General features: G+C 39.1%; 3 protein-coding genes and 1 pseudogene across 3 annotated transcripts in view; 1 reads left to right on the forward strand and 3 right to left on the reverse strand.

Moving 5' to 3' along the window:
* The window catches only part of LOC145467931 (Fanconi anemia group C protein-like), a 31,271-nt gene that overhangs the window by 8,990 nt on the left and 3,693 nt on the right, over positions 1-18,588 (reverse strand). The window contains exons 7-13 of the mRNA XM_081451567.1: positions 18,518-18,588; positions 17,676-17,743; positions 7,503-7,589; positions 7,299-7,354; positions 6,546-6,645; positions 6,047-6,122; positions 5,105-5,180 (exon numbers count right to left, since the gene is read on the reverse strand). Coding sequence (XP_081307693.1) covers positions 5,105-5,180; positions 6,047-6,122; positions 6,546-6,645; positions 7,299-7,354; positions 7,503-7,589; positions 17,676-17,743; positions 18,518-18,588 — 534 coding nt within the window. The remainder of the gene's footprint in view (positions 1-5,104; positions 5,181-6,046; positions 6,123-6,545; positions 6,646-7,298; positions 7,355-7,502; positions 7,590-17,675; positions 17,744-18,517) is intronic.
* On the reverse strand, positions 1,698-4,132 carry LOC145467984 (galanin receptor 2a-like). The gene has a single exon (XM_081451643.1). It carries the CDS (start codon positions 3,140-3,142, stop codon positions 2,156-2,158), a length of 987 nt encoding a protein of 328 aa, XP_081307769.1. The 5' UTR covers positions 3,143-4,132; the 3' UTR covers positions 1,698-2,155.
* Positions 7,606-13,584, forward strand: LOC145467990 (uncharacterized; annotated as a pseudogene).
* Positions 13,576-16,182, reverse strand: LOC145467985 (uncharacterized). Its single transcript, XM_081451644.1, has one exon. It carries the CDS (start codon positions 15,327-15,329, stop codon positions 14,346-14,348), a length of 984 nt encoding a protein of 327 aa, XP_081307770.1. The 5' UTR covers positions 15,330-16,182; the 3' UTR covers positions 13,576-14,345.

Genomic DNA, 18,588 nt, shown 5'->3' on the forward strand with positions numbered 1-18,588 from the left:
ACTCTATCGACGATCATCAAAAGTAAATGATCTTTTTCTTCGCTTCTTGTCATTCACACTTTACCCGTCGAAGACTGTAGTTCAGGCAGTCGAAAGCTTGTAATTTTTTAATCGTTTCAGCCAGAGATCGTTTTTAAAATTTTTCCATGTTTTATCCTGCCTGCGGCCCTTCAATATTTTCACAAAAGTAAATAAGCTCGATTGTATCTTATGAGGTAGATTCAGCTGTCCTAGAGCTCAGAAACAAAAGAATCTAAAACAAGCTTAGTTATGTTTACTTGTGCAAAACTCGGTACTTTAAGAAATAACTTACAGTGCGACTACTCTAATCAAGGCCGCCCGACAAAATTTTCTGCAAATTTAACGAATGAAGTCGTGGAAGTTAACAATAGTTTTCCAACAAATTATCCAAAATGACCACAGATCTGTTGTCTTTGCAATGTACAGCTTGATCGCATCGATAATTTGTTGAAAACTATATTCATGTTATTCTCCACGATTTTTATTTTTTTAAATTTGTGGAAAATTTTGTCGGGTGGACTTGGGTGGAGTAATCGCACTGTAAATTAGGGCATCTCAAACGGTTAAGTAAACGGACGTTTATCAAGACGTGAACTTTACTACTTGTTATCGAAAGAACTGAGTTAGGCTTTAAGATGAGCAAAGCTGTCATTTGAAACGAATTGAGAACAAAGAGCTAAGAACGTGTTTAAAACTTAATAACATACAGAAAATATATTAGTATGCAAGTTTTCCTTGAGAAGTGCGAGTATTACTTAGTCCAAAATAAATACTTCGTTAACTTTTCATTGAACAGGCAATTGCCTATTTAGAAAGCTTGCCATCTTAAGACAAGGGGCTGGATAAAAGAAATCACGTCTTTACAAACTATGACAGCTGAAACTCACTCTGCAATTAAGAAATGTTTACTACAAAAGTACAATCAAATGCCATGAATCAATAGAGCGCACGAATGGCGCGAATGTCGAATTTCTCTTCCATAATATGCCTCTACATTTTTGATTTAATCTAGTTAAAGTCCATGAGCTGTCAGTTTATGTTATTTCCGGCGTATTTTACACTGTATAGGAAATGTGCCGTAACGATAATGCATCGCTAAAAGTGTGGAAATAACTCTAATGAATAAACATTTCATTTTGTACCTTAAATCAACTAAATGTAAATATACCAAAAGCACGGAAATCTCCCATATCGATTTAAATACCTACAACTTCCAGTAATACATAATTGTGATCACTATTGATCTATGTAACAGCACCAAAACTGCTCCAAGAAAGGAGATAAAAAGAAAGAAAACTTCTCCTTAACTTACATCATTAGCTATATAGACAGGCCAAATACCGTCATCATCCAATGATAACATTATTTTAAGCCAAGTTCTAATATAGTCTGCCGGTAGACGACTCTGACTAGCTCACGACATGCAAAATATATTTATCATCGCATCCATCTCAAATTATTTTAGATTAAAATTTTCTCTGTATTTTATGTTTTAGCAAACGATTACAGTGAAATCTGTCGAAACAAGTAGTCTTCCTTAAAAATCAGAAGTATTGAAGAAGTATTAACTTGTCTTTTCCAATGGAGACCTTTTGGAAGTATCTTATATACTAGTTTAGTTGTCCCAGTTTTTAGACAATACACTTCATATTAATACGCTTTACATCTTTTAAATTTTTCTCACGGATTTGACCAAGATAACTATTATATATCTTATATACGAGTTACTGAACTCTTGTATATCATGTATACTATTAGGGTTATTCCGGTTTTTAGATAATACACTTGATATCAATACGCTTTACATCTTTATCGTTCTCGGGGCATTGACCAAGATAATTTTCCATAACCTCAGGTCGAGAAATTGTTTCAAGATTGCATTTGCATCTTTCTCACAACTGCCGTTGATTGATTGTTATTGTTACCTTGGCTTGCAGCCTCGTTAACATTTGCACCTTATCTCTTCGTACAATAGTCTGAAGATTGGAGAATCTCGTTAGCGACCTATACGGATCACTTTTGACGTGCAAATGATTTCGTTGTTAATGCCGACAAAGAGAAGAGTGACTTGAATTGTAAAGAGCTCTGCTTAGGTGTTAATAGGTATATCAAGTAATAAGCGCGAAGTGTCCTTTCAGGTACATCCAAAACAGTTTTTAAAGCCAGTTTTCAACTCTTTATGCAAGCTACCGTATAAAAGAGGGTTTATTGCGCTATTGGCAATGGGGAAGATGTTAGCGATGGTAAAGATGTACAAAGAATATTCAAGCTTCTTTAAGCCGCCATAAGTAAGCCAGAAAAACACGACGTGTTGAGGAAGCATGCAGATTGCATACAAGATAACCAGACCTGTTAACATCTTAGACATGTTGTTCTCTCGTCTTCGTCTTTGTCTCACACTGGCGTTCATTACGTTTGCAATAGAATTGCCATCGTTGTTCACGGTCGACGAACTTGGCAAGACGCGAGCACGGCTCTGCTTCACCTTTACAACTGTAGCTATAGAAAGAAGAGCGATTACCACTAGTGGAAGTGCGTACTGGATAAGGAAAATAGAAACCCAGTAGACCTGACTGTAGGGCTTGCCAACCGGCCACACCTCGTCACAGAATACCTTGTCTTGATACTTGGCGGTTTTCGCCACAAGAAAAACGGGCAAGCCCGTGAGTAAAGATGACAACCAGATAACACTTATCACAATAGCTGTTGTCTTCACGGTCATTCCGACGCGTACATGAAAGGGGCTAGCGACAGCCTTGTAGCGTATCACAGCAATACACAACAGCGTTTCCACCGTGGAGCAAAGACACGCTGGAAGGACGGCGTATGAAAGCTTACAAACGGCATCACCCATTTCCCAGCTGTAGTTGTTCTCGAAGAAGGAAAGCTGGGTCGGAGCGTAGAGCGCCACGAATATCAGATCTGCCGCTGCAAGGTTTAAGACCAGAAAATTGGCTGTAGTTCGTAACCGCTGTTTCACAAGGATGGCTAGACACACCGCGCCATTTCCCAAAATACCGAAAACTAAGATCGTGGAGAAGAGGATGCGAAAAACCCATTTCATAGTTGGGGTGGTCAGGTCGCTCCAAGCATCAGGTGAAGACGAGTTAGTTGAACTCATGTCTTAATGTGTCAAGTATCTCAAGTTAAATCGGCCAAGACACTGGTCTCTAGGATTTCAGCTTGATCAAGATGAACGAGGATCTCCTAAACGATGACCTGACCTTGAGAAAGTCACTCAAGCAAGAGTAGGACTTGAGAAAATCAACAAGGTTGAGGACTTCACGCTGATCTCAAGAAATACGCATTCTTTAAAATGACAAAATGCCCAGCACGCGCAGAAGAGAGGTGCTCTATTTAAAACCTTTATCTTTTCATGTAGCCATCAAGGCGACTCGTTCTTTAGTGTGACGGAAACTTTTAATGATCAGGTATTTTAATAAGAGGTACAATACAACAATATGCGTAAAGATCACTATCTTGTCCCCGCCTTTAATCAAACACTGAATCTAAAGTTAAAACAGTATGACTAATTGTTACACATCAGCACGACAGAAAAATTCTACTCCGCACATATGACTCGAAAGAAGAAACATCCGAGGAAACAAGTACTTAGAAGGCGGCTATCTTTAGCAATATCTTGAGACAATTGGCGGCTGCTTGAAATGCAAGAGGAGTGAGATCTGTATCACCTGCCGATCTCTCATGAAACTTGTGGTTATTTGAATAGAAACAGCACCGCACATCTCATATAATCAGCTTCATGTCATCGTTGTTGGGTACATGAAAAGGACACACTGAAAGCCCGATTCTTAAAGGCCATTTGTTACCTATTTTTGTTGTTTTCAAGTGCAGAGTATCTCCGTATTAGTCTATGTAGATCGTCAACTACAAAACGCCTTCGTAAAAAAGCAGCCACACAAAAAGAAAAGACAGCCCTTATGATCTGGTTAATTTATAAGCTGTATTTTTTTTATTGGCAATCTGAACTGTTCAGAAAAATATTAAGCTCTACTAAGGCTTCTACTACTATCTGGTTACAAAAGCTATTTTTTAAATCAGCGCTTTTTAAAAAAAATACCAGCAACATGCCATTTTCGATATATTAAAATTTTAACTTGGGTCCGAGGATTGGTAGAATAAAACAAAACAAATCACATCGAGGTTGAGGAACGAATAATTAATTCCTTAATTTTATTCCCCTAAGCCTTGGCGCCAAGTAAGAATTTTAATATTTTGAAATTGACATATTACAGCTTTAACGTGCAGCAGGAAATCTGCTTACAATTTTACAATTATTACGTTTTACAACTTTTTCAAAATAGAATGTGCCTTAGCGACTTGTTTAAATTGAATATTTGCGGAAAAAGTATTTAGTTGACCTTAACAGAAGCCAGTGCGTCACAGGTAAAGTAGCGCGATTTTTATTTACATCTACAATGTACACAGCTTTGCGATATTTACAGAAGGGCACGTGACGAACGTGAGACATGCGTATGAAGAGAACTGGTCCCGAGTATTCCCGATGACCATCGCGCTCCCTTCGATTTTTACCGAGAAAAGACTTAACTATCAATGGATTATTTACAGAAGTCGGAGTTATTTAAATAATCATCGGACCGGCTAGAAAATCTGTATTTCAGACCAGAAAGGTTGCTTCTGAAGTAATCTCAAAGAATCACAGATTCTTAGATACACTGGGGTGCGGTAATTCCGATAATAAGGCAAAAGCCAGCGATAGAAGCTTGCTCTCAAGCAAAGTGGAGAGGTATAAAGACAAACTACAGAAACTAAAGTGGTATAAATATGGAAATAATACAACATAAAATGGCCTGTTAAAATAACAAATCGTCTTTGAATCAGTGACATTTTTACTGGCTAAAACAACCGAAATCTTAAAATATTCACTAAATGAGATAGAAAAAACTTTATCCAGTTAGTAAAAAAATAGAGTGGTGTAGATTGGGAAGACTGAGAGGGAATATCGACCACGAACTAAGAAGACCTTCTGTTGAGTAGTTATTTGAAAATCAGCGGTGCATTCAAAATTAATATTTAAAAGTAACGAAAAGATGCCACACACCTTTTCGATAATTTACTTGTTAGCTGTTCCAGTTCCATATGAATACTTTGCAAATCGCGAAGAATGGAATCTTTATCTGGAAAATATAAAGCACAGAATAAAGATTAGTTCCGGTTTACTCTTTCCGCCATTTTGAACAAGAAAAATAATCATGACGTAAAATACAGTGTTGTATCAGTGTTGACTACCCTACACGACTTCTACGGTTCGTGACATTTGTACATTTGCCGTTCTCTGTTCGGTCACTCGACCTTTCTTGTCGCTTCACTCGTGTTCATGAAGGGCACCCCACGCCGTGTAATAAGGAGGAATTTTAAGTGAAGTTGAGCCGTTAGATCGTGCTATGGCAAATTTTTTTATAGGTCATAGGTCTGCGTGTTATCTGCATGTCGACTCGTTGAACCTGACACCTCTGTAATTTGCCGTGTGTTTTTGCATTTTTTAGGCTCATTTCTATTGCAAAATATGCTTTTATAAGTCTCCATGAATTTGCCTTTGAGGGACAAAATAAGAAATTTACCGTGAACATGTTGCTTACTTGCATTCTATATTGTGACGCCGGGCCCGGCTGTGATTAGAACTGTTTGCAAGCACAGTAGGTAGATCCTTATCACGGATATCATATTTGTTCTCGTACGATTTCCTTCGGAGACGCCGTAGCTTTACTTTGAGAAAGCTATACGTTTGTCTAGTGACATTCTTATGTTTCTTGCAGCTATCTCATTGAGCTTATGTTTCTCTTGCTCGATGTATAGGTTTATTCCTCCTTTGGTTGTTCTGGCACCACATGATTCAAATGTAGCTGTTTACGCGCAAGTCCTATTGACTGTTTTGCGTGTTTTATATGCCATTGTTCGGCTACTTCACACCAAAAAAGTTAATTTTTCTTGAAATACATACGCTGCTATAACTTCTGATATGCCTAGACACAGAAGGACTTACCTGGTGGATTTATCGCCATTTTTCGAACAAGCGCAACACAATAGTCGGGAAACAAATCAGAAAATGTGGAAAGAACCTAGAAAAAAAGAACACCAAGTAGAGGTAAAAAACTAAGGTATAATTTTCTCTAAATTAGCTAACTGTAGAGTTTTTGGATTACCCTACCCCCACTCAGTCAGTCGAACCACATCTTGACGTTCAATGAGATAAAAAAAAAAGAGAATCTAAGAAACTAAGCAGTGTATCGATTGGTACAGTTTTTGTTTCAACAGAATGGAACTTTTCTCATGATGCGCCTGTTAGCTTGCGTTACCATTGCATTTCCTGTTGGCGTGACAGGATTTCCACTGAACCTTAAGGTTTTGTAGGACTGGGTTTCTTGGACCGCTACATATTAGCAGTAAAAACATGTGTGACATCAACACGACTAAGTGTTAGGCCTACACGTTTGTGTTAACTATAGGTGGTTCTTTTCCCGTCACGCAGCTACCTCACGCACCTGTGGACTTCCTTCTTTACATTCCTGGACGCATAATTCACCAAAGACTGACATGAGCTTTGCGACTTGCGTATTCCCATCAGATTGGGTCAGAAATAAACTGGATAATGAAACAGTAAAACTTAATGTAAAAAAACTGCACTTCGTTTTCGTTGATCAACCCATCACAAAATCAAACGTTAGTAAAGAAATAATGAACGATAGAAGAAAGGCGTCAACGAATGGGAAAAATGAATAAACCTTAGCGCCGGGGGAGGGGAGGGGCCGTTCTTTTCTAAGGGAAGTCGCGTGGAGGGTTGCAAATTCCGGATTTTGGTTTCACTTATGCTGTTTAGAACAGAACGGTAATGTTTTTAAAAATTCAAACAGGATAAAAATTGAAAACTGATGAGATAGAAAAATGTCACAGTGTAGTCTTGTGAAAGATCACAACCGTTTCGGGCATAGCCCTTCTTCAGGATGAAAACCGTTTAAAACTGTTCGGATCACGCGGCTGTTCATTTGAAAGTAACGTAGGGAAGCTAAGCGCACGGAAACTGGACGCGCGCGCGCCGTTTATTTGAAATGGAAAACATCACTTAGGCCCTCGGGCTACATAGTGCTTAGCCTAAAAATGACTTCCATTTCTAATTGTTTCCATCTGACATTAACGCCAGTGCACTTCCTTAAACCTCTTACAGCGATGTCAGATAGACTGTACCAGGGAGAGTTAAAGTGCTCTGCGCAAATGATAAACAACCTGAATCTTCTCACCTCAGAAGGCCAAACGCTACTACAAAGAGCTCTGGGTTCTCCACGCAAGCACGAGGCTATAATTTAAAAGAAAAATATGATCAGCAAGACTTTTATCGTGGTCATTAGCTACATGTACAACGCACAATAAGAGGGAAAATGACTTTAAAAAATGTCCAGGATTGTCACACAGAACTGTGGTAAATAATCATATAATATATTTACCAATTCTTTTGAACAAACGACATCCTTCAGTTGCTTTCTGGAAAAGTACGGCCGCCTAAGGGTTGATATCTCCAGTAGATTTAAAATCTAAACAAACATCAGACACACCGTTTATAACTAATTCAATTAAATAACAATTTGTACAAGAAAAATCGCTTAAACCTACTGAAGGGACTTTCTTTTTGAAGCCATGCAAATACCTAGGAGGATACTCCTAGAAACACTGGGTGGGGTATGGGTGGAGTTCGTATAAGGAAGTTAGCACTGAGCCCATTCTTTGTAGGCAGTTACGTGGAAATCATGATCACGTTCTAATCCACATTAGTAGAATTCTACTAGTATACTAATGCAAATGCTGCAATCTGATTGGCTGAGCTACTCGCACACTATCAGCCATTATTATGCAACGGCTGTCGGTCGCCTATGAAATGGCTGTGTCAGTAAAATCCCGCGTATAAGAACGTAGATGAAGAACCCACGCATCTATTTCTAGGAGAACAAATTCAGCCTGGAAAAGTTCTTATTTGGTAGTCAAGTAATAATTACATTGTATAGTACGAGAAATAAAACTGAAGGCTTGGCAGTGATACAGTTTAGGATACAGTTTTGTCACGCATGTACTACAACAAAGTTCTACTTACGTACAAATTTCCAGGTCTGGCTGAATAGGTTCTTATATATTTGACTGATTTGAAAACATTTTGCATTCAAGGAGTTTAATACCCTGAAACACACTTATCCTAAACTGTATTCAGCCAAACCTGGAAATTTGTACGTGAGTGGAACTTTATTGTGGTGCGTACATGACAAAACTGCATTAGAATCAAAATGACCATTAATCACACTCCATGGACTTCCGGTGTAGAGCTGCTTAGGAGAAGATTACTGGGAACGAGTCGGGCTTGCATAAGGCAAAATCAGCCAACCATGAGTGAAGCCATTCTTCATTACGCATGTTAGCTAGTTTGTGAAAATCATTCTATTGATGACTAGACTACGAGTGGTCCCTCTTTCGCTTAGTCCGTCAACCGAGACCGTAAATAAACCGCGAGGAAAAAAAGGTCGCGTGAAATCCTGGGGGCGAGACGCGGGTTCTCGCAGCCATTTTTTTCTTGCGGTTTTCTTTCGCGTCGCGCACGACGGACTAAGCGAAAGAGGGACTACTCGTAGTCTAATTGATGACTTCCGTTCGTGTGTCAATAATGTTATAAAATAAATTATGAATAACTAAGCATTGGTGGTGGTCTTCAGATTTACAAGAACAGTGAATCAAACGTCCGTCTGGTATATATGTAACCGAATGTACTTCACTCTTTTCTTTATAAGAATTTATTTTATAACAATATCGAGGCTGAAATTTGCGAATTTTAAGCCGACCATTTAAAAAATAAACCCGATGCTGAGATTTTAAAAAGAATTTGAGTTTTGAATGTTGAAAATTTGTAAATACAATGCAATTATATGTTCTTAACTAAACCGTGTACAATTTTTCCCTTCTCTAAATGGCAAAACTAGCCAAAAAACAACAAAATCAGCACTAGCTTTATGCTCGATGCTAATAACAGTTCTGCAAGAAATTTCGTGTCATACCAGGCTTTGTTGCCTGCAGTCTGGCTCCAAAATTACTTCAACGCCATCAAAGTCATGATAGGACAGATAATCTGACATTTTGTCGGCAAAGTCCACAGAGTGTTTTCCTTTAACTAATGTAACAGTATTCACAAGTATATTTTCAGCCTAAAATCGACAGAAAAATAAGGATATTCAACCTGGGCCGGAAAGACAATATTCTTATGAAGAAAAAGAGTGTAATCGAGGATTTCATGGCCACGAAACAGCCAGATACAGTAAATCCCGATTTCTCGAACCTCTTGATAAGCCTCTCGAACCAAAATTAAATTTGTTTCCGTCTCCTCAGTCGAACACTGTAATTTTAACCCTGTTTTCTCGAACTACCCGATTTTTTCAAACCAATTTCCGTTCCCTTTGGAGGTTGGAATAAGCGGGATTTCACTGCACTTATATCGTCAAACGATTTTTTAAAAGAAAATGCGACATTTTGGTGTAAGCCAACTTTATAATTAAAAAAACACTACATTTTATTTTCTCCTAAACCGCAGTAAGTGAAGATGTACAGAGGTATCCGGTCAGTTTTACCCCAATACTATTAGCCCTTAGCGTGTTAGCCCTCATACAGAAGTCGATTAGCCCCCAGATAAGAGTTGCCTTTTAAACTAAATTATGCTTTCTGCATGGATGCCCCAACGAACAGCCGAGCCCACGAATTCAGAACATACCGCTCAGTCATGACCACAACAGAACCAAAATCAAGGTACTTGAAATTTACTAACACAAATTACCTTTCAATATTACGCCCTCGAAAATAATGGCCACCATTGTCATATTGGCGAGAATAATTTACTGAATTTTATGTAAAAGACAAGTTTTATTTGACGAACAATCGGGTCGGGTTGGGGGCTAATGGTCTTTTCTTGAGGGCTAACCGGCTAATCGACTTGGGGGAGAAACGACCTACATTCTGTGGAGGAGTAGCTGTTTTAATGACCTGGAACAGAATCGTCTCTCTCTAGCTGTAACTGAATCTGCACTTGTAGTTTTCAATTTTTTGCTAGTGCAAAGTAAATCAGAGGGAATTTGGCAAATATGAAGTGGAGTTAAACTTCATGAGTTTCTTCAGTCGCAAATCGCAGCATTTGTAAACCATAGCTCGTGATGAACGCCCGACAAGAGTGGACGGTGATCCATTCCATGTTGTGTACACTGCAGCAATCTAAATAGCTCAACAGCTTCTTGACCCGCGGAAAAGATTGATGTAACATGAATCTAACTGCGCCCAGTTAAGTCTTATATCAAAAGTCACAATATATTAAAAGAGCCCATGTTTATCTCCAAGATAGTTGGCTTCCTGATAAAATCAGGGTATACTGTTTTATAGCAAAGGAAGTAACACTTGAATGATAAAATATTATTCATATTTATTGAATAGAAATAAACATTAATTAGACAATTGCTAAGTAAGGTTATAATAACAGTTGTATTTACTGGAGCCAAACTATTGTAATGTGTATAATGTACTATAAAGCTAGCAAAATATAATACTTCTTGGCATGATCTTACGAGAATTTTTGGCTTTTGAAGCCTTCAGGAAATAAGACAGTATAATCATATGCGTTTGTAACTAAATTTGTGACAAGGCTTAAAATGTTTGATACTAGCAAAGACTAAAGTCTTTCAAACATTTTTAGCCTTGTTTGAAAACTTTGTTATAAATATGAAACGAATTTCATGGGCATCTACGTTTATGTTGTCTATATATGTAGGTAAATTTGATAGATTTTCTGTCTTGATATTCAGGTGCTCTTGAAATTTTTTGAGCATGTGTTTGAAGGGCCTTGAAAGAATTACTTCTGACGGGAGATTAGGAGTGCTTTGCAATTCTGCCAAGTACTTCGAACACTGAATCTTGTCAGTTATGTACGAATAAAAGGCTAAAACAGTACGCAACCGAGCAGAAAACACGCCCCGCTCACACCCCTCTCCCTCCCGCTGAAGAAAGCAGAAATACAAGGGTTCCATTACACGTTAGTGCGTGAGTGCGGAATACAATTTTCCAGGAATTCAAAATACATATATTTTTCAAAAGCGATCATTTGTTACTTGCTAATACATTCCTTGATGAATTCTGACGAAGATCAGGTAACAAACTGAGTTCTTTTTCCTCGTCACAAGAGTCCCCGTTCCAAATTTTGGCCGCGCGGAAACTGAAGCGGAACTTTATGAATTGCTTGACAAGGATTAAAAACCACGAAATAAGGGAAAATGAAAAACCGGTAAAATTTGAACCCAGTGTCTGGTTGCCGCTTTGGGTATAAGCTGTTCATTTTAAACAGTTGCACAATGTGAACGACTGAAGTGTGAGTCTAATATGAATATAAATGGTTGTTTCGAAACTGCAATTTAACTCACGCTCCTCCTCTCCGCTCTGGTGGTCACGCAATTTCCGTGTATTCGATTGCCCACGTCACCGGTCCAGGAGTGCCGCATTTCGAAATTCTGCCTGCCTTGGTGAAGGTAAAAGAAAGATGGATTCAAGCAGCTTTGAAAATATCAGGCGTGCCGTGAAAAAACGAAACCCCAAGAACAAGAAGTTAGACGCGTTGAAGTTGACTCTCGCCTGTTCTTATGGAAATCTATCGGCCGAGCAAGTCGCTCAACTTCTTCCGGAGTTTTCCTTTGATGATGACAAAGAAAAAGCTGTCGAGGTTTGTGCTCCGCGGATGTACAGCATCACATGCGAGCAAGCGGCGACCATATTGCGAGGTTTCTCGTTCGATAAATCGAAAATAAAAGCCTTGGAAGCTATTGCTTGCCATATCACTGACAATAACTTGGGCGCTTTGGATAGCGCGCTCCGTTTTGCGAGGGACAGGAATCGCGCCAAAGAAATACTGATGAATCGATCGCAACCAGGACCAAAGGTTTACCCTGGTGCTGGACCTCCGCCCGGGGGTTTCCTGGGATGGTTCCCCAAGCCGAAGGCTACTTCTCACCAGCACCGTATCCAAGACCGTCACCTTACCCGGGACAAAGCCCTTATCCTGGAGCAGGACCATACGGGGGGATGTGTACTCCAGGACAGCCCCCCTATGCACCAGCAGGCCAAGGGAAGGCCCCGCCACAGTATCCTACTGATACAATGCCACCTTCCACAAGTCAGTTTCCTGGTGGTGCTATGGGTGCAATGCAGGGGATGATGGATGCTACAGCTGGTGCAATGATGAAGGGAATGAGTGATATGTTTGGACCTGCCCCACAACAAGGCCAGCAATATCCACTACAAGGGGGAAGTTATCCACCCCCAGGAGGGTACCCCTAGCCGGGGTATCCATATCAACCCCTTACTACTTTTGATGAGGAATATTCTACAAATCGTTATTTGTAGTTTAGAGTTCATGAAGAATCACTACAGTTTACTATGAATCGTAACATGATTTGGAACTGACTAGGAGTAAATAGATAGATAGATAATCTTTATTTCAACACGGTTAAAAATTCGTCAGCTAAATAAAACTACTAATAGCCGAGTAATCCTATTAAGGGACTGCAGAGACCATTTTAAGTGGTGGGACTAAAAAATTTGGGCAAGCATTAGGGTTCCGCCATTTATCATGTATCTACATGTCATCATATTTACAACCTCGATATAACAAAAAACTGGGAGATCTTAAGCCCTATGGTGATTTCCTAGCAAAATGGGACACTTAGAAAAAATGATAAGAATAAATAACATATAATTCTGCATAAACCATTATGTCAGAAGCAGGCAAAAAATGAAAAATAATGATTCCTGATCAGAGAATAAAAAATAGATTTTAAGTACTTGTTTGCATTTATGGTTGTGACATTCAAATCAAACAGTCAAGAGGCAAAAAGTGGGTCATGTTCACTTTCCCTGCTGTCTCAACTTTCCCTTGCCTCAACCCAGTACTCCTTTGAGGATAGACGACTCCATCAATTAATTCATATGAATAAACATAATTTGAGCATAGTAGTCTTTAGTTTATAATACAGCAGTTTATAAGCCATAATGGTGTTTGAGTTTCATGTGAATATATGGTGTCTCAAACCTGTGCCCAAGGGTAAATCATATTTTAGACTCACATGGTAATAGTTAGAGCCTTTTCAAACCAAGTTTCCGCAAAGAAAAGGCCACGGGAACGTACTGTTAGGTTGGGCCTTAGCTTTTCACTAGCAGCCCTTTTCTTTTGGAACCAACTTGCCAGATGAACTTTCATTAAAAACCTGGCTCTCTAAATGCTTTTTAATTAAGCTATTTAAACATGCTTTTAATCTAGTATAAGTTTTATTTTGATTTATACGTCTAGCTACATTAATCTATGAGAGACAGGTTATACTAGTTTAGAAAATTATCAGTATTTTTGTATAGACAGAGTTTTTGTAAAACACGGTTTGATCACTTTATTAAATGAATTTTTTGCTCTATAAATTTATATTGTTAACTTCTTATTACACAGCCATTTAAATTTTCGAATAGCATAGTTTCTGGCATGTCCCAAATGTAAATTGACATCTAGCTATCGGCTGGAGCCCATAGGAATATCGACACCCTTTGATAAGAATGCCCAATGTCATGATGGTACTTGATTTGTTCCAAACTGAGTTTCATCGCACTTAGCCAATCAGAACGCATCTATCTACAAGCGTCGCATAAAGATTAATAACAATTGTTGTAAGACATCATGAGAAATCAATTAAATTCATTTCTAGAATAATAAAAAAAATACTATAATCAAACGTTTCCACGAAATCTTATATTTATTTTCTTTAACGGATATTTGGAGTCGTGTCACTGAAAAATTCATAAAAAATCAACCTCTATGCAAAACGTTCCCCACGAATGCTCTTGTTTGTTGAACAAACATGTTCCTGTTGAACAGGAACATTTCAGGTCCAATGTCAATGATAATTGGCAAGTTGAAAGAGAGCCACGAGTATGCATTCAATTGTAATGCATGGTCTCCGCTTTCATCAACACTGTGAGAGCGAACAAAAGCATTCGTTAATTAAGCGATCTAACTCTCCTTCGTTGTATTCAGTTTTTGTTTATGGGAAAGCGCCACATCACAATTCAAGATAAATTGATACGTAGATTGTGTAAGTCAACATTAATACAACCACGTTATGTAAATGTACCACTGACAACCTTTATGCACGATAGCTTCTCATGTGTGTACAAATGTGTGTGTGTGTTCTTTTATTAAATATATTCACAAGTTTTTCACACCTTCATGTGATCGCATCTCAGTTTTGTGTTAATTTCTCACAACCGTTATGTACATCCGGGTTTTCTTGTGGCTCTTGATTGCCATCCATTGGAAATTCAAAGCAGTCTTCCCCAAAGTAAGAAATCAAAAACGTCTTCCAATCATTCTGTACTGGAAACGAAAACCCTTCGAAATTCATTCTCTTTAACGGATAAATCGAGCTGCTTACATTAGTTAATACAAAGATATCTATCATGAGTCCATCGTGCCATTCGCAATCATAAACCATACAGTATTTATAACAACTGTTTCTGTCACGGAGTCTTGGGTTCCACGTTCGTTCGTAAAAACCTACTATCTCATGCTTGTCGAAATCACTCGGATCTTCTGGATTCAGTGGAGGGTCACTTATTGAGTTCTGAAAGAAAATATCACCTGGTAGCTCCTTCGATACATTTTGGAAAAATTTAATGTAGTCCTCCATAGGAATTTCGATATCAATATCATAATCCCAGGGTATGAACCCATGATGTCTGGCAGCACCGAGTAAAGTGCCATACGCTATCCAGTACTTGATTCCGTGTTTCTGCGCGAGGAGATCGAAGATGCGTAGCATTCGTGTTATGACGAGCTGTGACTGGCGATTAAGAAATTTTGAGCAGTTACGAATGTCAGGACATTGAAGTGTGCCGTCGATAAAGTCGCATCTTCCTCCAAGTTCTGTGTATAACTTGGGACACATTTCACCCCATTCAAACGAAACTTCGCAGTGTCTTCCAGTGCGATTGATATGATAAGGAGGTTCCAAGATTAAATTTTCGTTCTTCTTGGCCGGAAAGACTGCCGTAGAATCAATTTCGCAGTGTTTTCTAGCACGACTGATATAAATAGGAGGCTCCACGCTCAAAGTTTCGTTCTCCATGGCCGTAGAATCAATTTGGAAGAGAACAGTTATTAGTATATATGCAGCTATCGCTAGACCGAACAGAAAGACTATCCTGCGTTTCCTCGCTCGGAACATTTTACGAAAGGCAACTTGAAAGACACCTCATCTAAGGACTGATTAATATTCTAGTTAAGATTAAATTTCTCGCTTGAATGGCATTCTGTCACCAAAGCTTCAAGACTGTAACTAACGAAGAAATCATTAACATGACAGTAAGTGACAGCATGTGTTTTCTGTGATGTGGAAAAATACATTGCAACCTTCCTAATCGAAGGAAAGCTTTAAATAACATCTTACGAAAAAGGTAAACAGACACCAGAGCCGGAGGTAATAATAAACTGAAAGGAAGATTAAAGAACAACACGAGATTCAGATGGAGAGAATTAAAACTAATTAAGGTTTAATCTCGGTAGACACATTATCGTTGATTCTCTGGGAGAAAATTTAAATTTCTATTTGTCCAAAGAAAAATAAAAAATGAACGTCTTTGTAAACATGAGAAGCAGATAACAAAAAGGTTTTGAATTTTAATTTCCACCTGCGCTGCTGAACAAAATCATTTCCAATATATTTTACAACTGGTTTGGGTTTTCGGTTTTACTCGTCCTATTTGCACTTCACGTTTGTGACAGCTATCATCTGATCAAGCGAGTGGCCGCTTTAAGATCTCTATTTATCCAAAATAGAAATCCAAAATGAACTTGTTTGTATATATTATGAGAACTGGACACAAAAGTTTGAATCATAATTTTCACCTGCTGAACAAAGTCATTGTCAATATATCAGACAATTGCATTCGGTTTTTCTCGCCGTAGTTGCCCTTGATTGGGCATGCACTGACCACTGGATCTCGTTATCGAGACTTGGCTATAGAAAGAACGAAACTTGCGTTCATTTCATATTTACACAGGTGGTACAACAGACATACGCATCTTGAACATGATGCGATTACGTATTAGCAGATAATTGGTTCTTGTAACAAGTGAAAGTTCTCCGAGGTCGACTCCCAGATTTCTAGCACATGTGATCGAAACTACTTCAGGTTTTTCAACTTTAATATTAGTGAGACGAAACTTGGCCAAGTTGTTGTCTTGTTCCGTTGGGGACCTCGTCTTTCCTTTCTTCATTCAACTTTCGTTTTTCAGAGTCAACAGTCAAGGCTTCGTTTGATTCATAATTCCAGCTAAAGTGAAGGTACTATTGGCTATTATGGACGTAGATGTCAACATCTACTCGAAAGAGCGGCGGAAATCGAGCCTAGGTATACCTGCTGTCCTGGCTGATCGTTTCACAAAGTAAGAATGTTCTTTACCGTTTAAAAACAAACAGGAACAAAAAGTGGAGTCATCGGTACGTGTTCCTTTCCACCTTTCCCACGACCCCGTCGAAGAATTTTCATAGCGCCTGTCTGGTCATTCAAATTATATAAAAATGCAATTCAACTTTCAGGATTGCCGTTAAAACATCCGTTGTCTTTGCTAAAATCCTCATTATGACAGATTACGAATTTAATGATCGCAATACACCGAGGTAAAGGCTGGTTTCCATATGATCGCAGACGATCGCGGATCGCGGATCGCAGATCGCAAAAAGTTCTGCGATCGTCTGCGATCATATGGAAACACACTTCTGCGATCGTCTGCGATCAACTGCGATCGTGCGATCATATGGAAACCAAAGTTCTACGATCTGCGATCGAAACGTATCCCATAATATTTTGAATTGCGACTCATGATTCAACGCTTCTTTGCAAGAAAGCAACCGCTTCTTTGTTGTAAACATGCCTGGCGTTGAACAAGGTAACGTTAGTAGCGGGAAATTTATGGAGGAAGTTGGCGATATCAGTGCGTTTACCACCGTAACAGTAAAGATTTCAAAGACAAAAACAAAAAGGCTAACTGCTGGGAAAAAAAATCGGGGAGAAATTTAATTTATCGGCGGCTGAGGCGGAGGTCAAATTCCGCAACATAAGAACTGCGTATGGTCGTTATCTGAAGCGAATGAAAACTCTACCTTCTGGATCGGGGCGAGATGGAGTGCCAAGGGAATTTCAAAATAGGTTGACTAAAAGAAGAAATAAATTTGCTTGCAGCAAAATTTCCTCCTCGACGTCCGCCATATTGTTTGCTGCGATTTTGCCGTCAGCACAACGCGCGTGTAATTTTGACAGTCCCGCTGTCCGAAATGCACGCAACGGTCGGCTCTGCGGTCGCTTGCGATCGTCTGCGATTATATGGAAACAATTCTCGTTGCGATCGTCTGCGATCTGCGATTCGCGATCCGCGATTGTCTGCGATCGTCTGCGATCATATGGAAACTAGCCTTAACATCCCATAGTGATGATTCTCTTTTTTCTCGTCACCTGTCTGCGTAACGATGTGTTGATACTGTAACGAGAAATTAAATTTTGATCGCTCTTACCTCTGATTCGAAGCTCGGTTGGTGCCTCTTCCACAAACTCACTCGTGCATCGTATGATAATAACAGTCCTACAGGAACAAGATACGTTATGCTTTCCTTTTGCGATGTAAAATATTATCTTTGATGCCCCGTCCACACTATGCCAGAGAAACTTGAAAACACAAACAATCACCCGTCATTTTGGATTTGTGTTTGAGGAAAACTCGGTCAGGGAAATCACGTGATTATCGTGACGTCATCGTTTTTTTTGGAAAGCTCCGTTATTAAAATGTTTTCCGTCCACACTGAAACGCAAAGGCGGCATTTTTGAAGAACGTTTTCGAAAAGCTCCGTTTTCGTGACGGATTAGTGTGGACGGGGCCTAAATAACAAAAAATAACATGTTCTGAAACTGATAGTGTACTACTAACTAACTGGAGAAAAAAAATTAGTAAATGAATATAGTAAACCAAACTGTAACAAGGATAGTTTAGAATGGGGAAGATTGAAAAAGATTGTGAACGATGACCATAAGAAATTTATGCGGTTTTCGTCCTCCGCAGTTACCCCTTAATTCAGATCACCAGGAAAAAGAGTGGTGCTTCTGAGGGTCAACAGGAGAGTTTCCTTACCAATGACTTTCTACATTACACTATATTTAGCGCACATAAACCGACGTAGTATTGGAGTTCGTACGCCACCTGGGCACGTTACGGGTGCAAGATTGCTGCAACCTAAGAGCCAAATCTTCAACTATGGCTCAACTACCGGCTATCGCCCAGGCCTCTGTTTTCGTTAACGATTTCATTAACGCTGTTACACGAAAGGTTTTATTGTTTGTCCTCACTGAAATTTGAACTTACCTTTGCTGGAAGAAACTGCTTTCAAAAACTCCTGCGAGACACCTTCCCTTATGACGAAACCTTCATGGGAG

This window comes from Orbicella franksi, chromosome 14 (assembly GCF_964199315.1).
Source record: "Orbicella franksi chromosome 14, jaOrbFran1.1, whole genome shotgun sequence".
In the NCBI taxonomy this organism is placed as follows: domain Eukaryota; kingdom Metazoa; phylum Cnidaria; class Anthozoa; order Scleractinia; family Merulinidae; genus Orbicella; species Orbicella franksi.

Bases quoted from the DNA above. Each gene is read 5' to 3' on its own strand.
- LOC145467984 (XM_081451643.1), bottom strand. From the start codon at position 3,142: ATGAGTTCAACTAACTCGTCTTCACCTGATGCTTGGAGCGACCTGACC.
- LOC145467985 (XM_081451644.1), bottom strand. From the start codon at position 15,329: ATGTTCCGAGCGAGGAAACGCAGGATAGTCTTTCTGTTCGGTCTAGCG.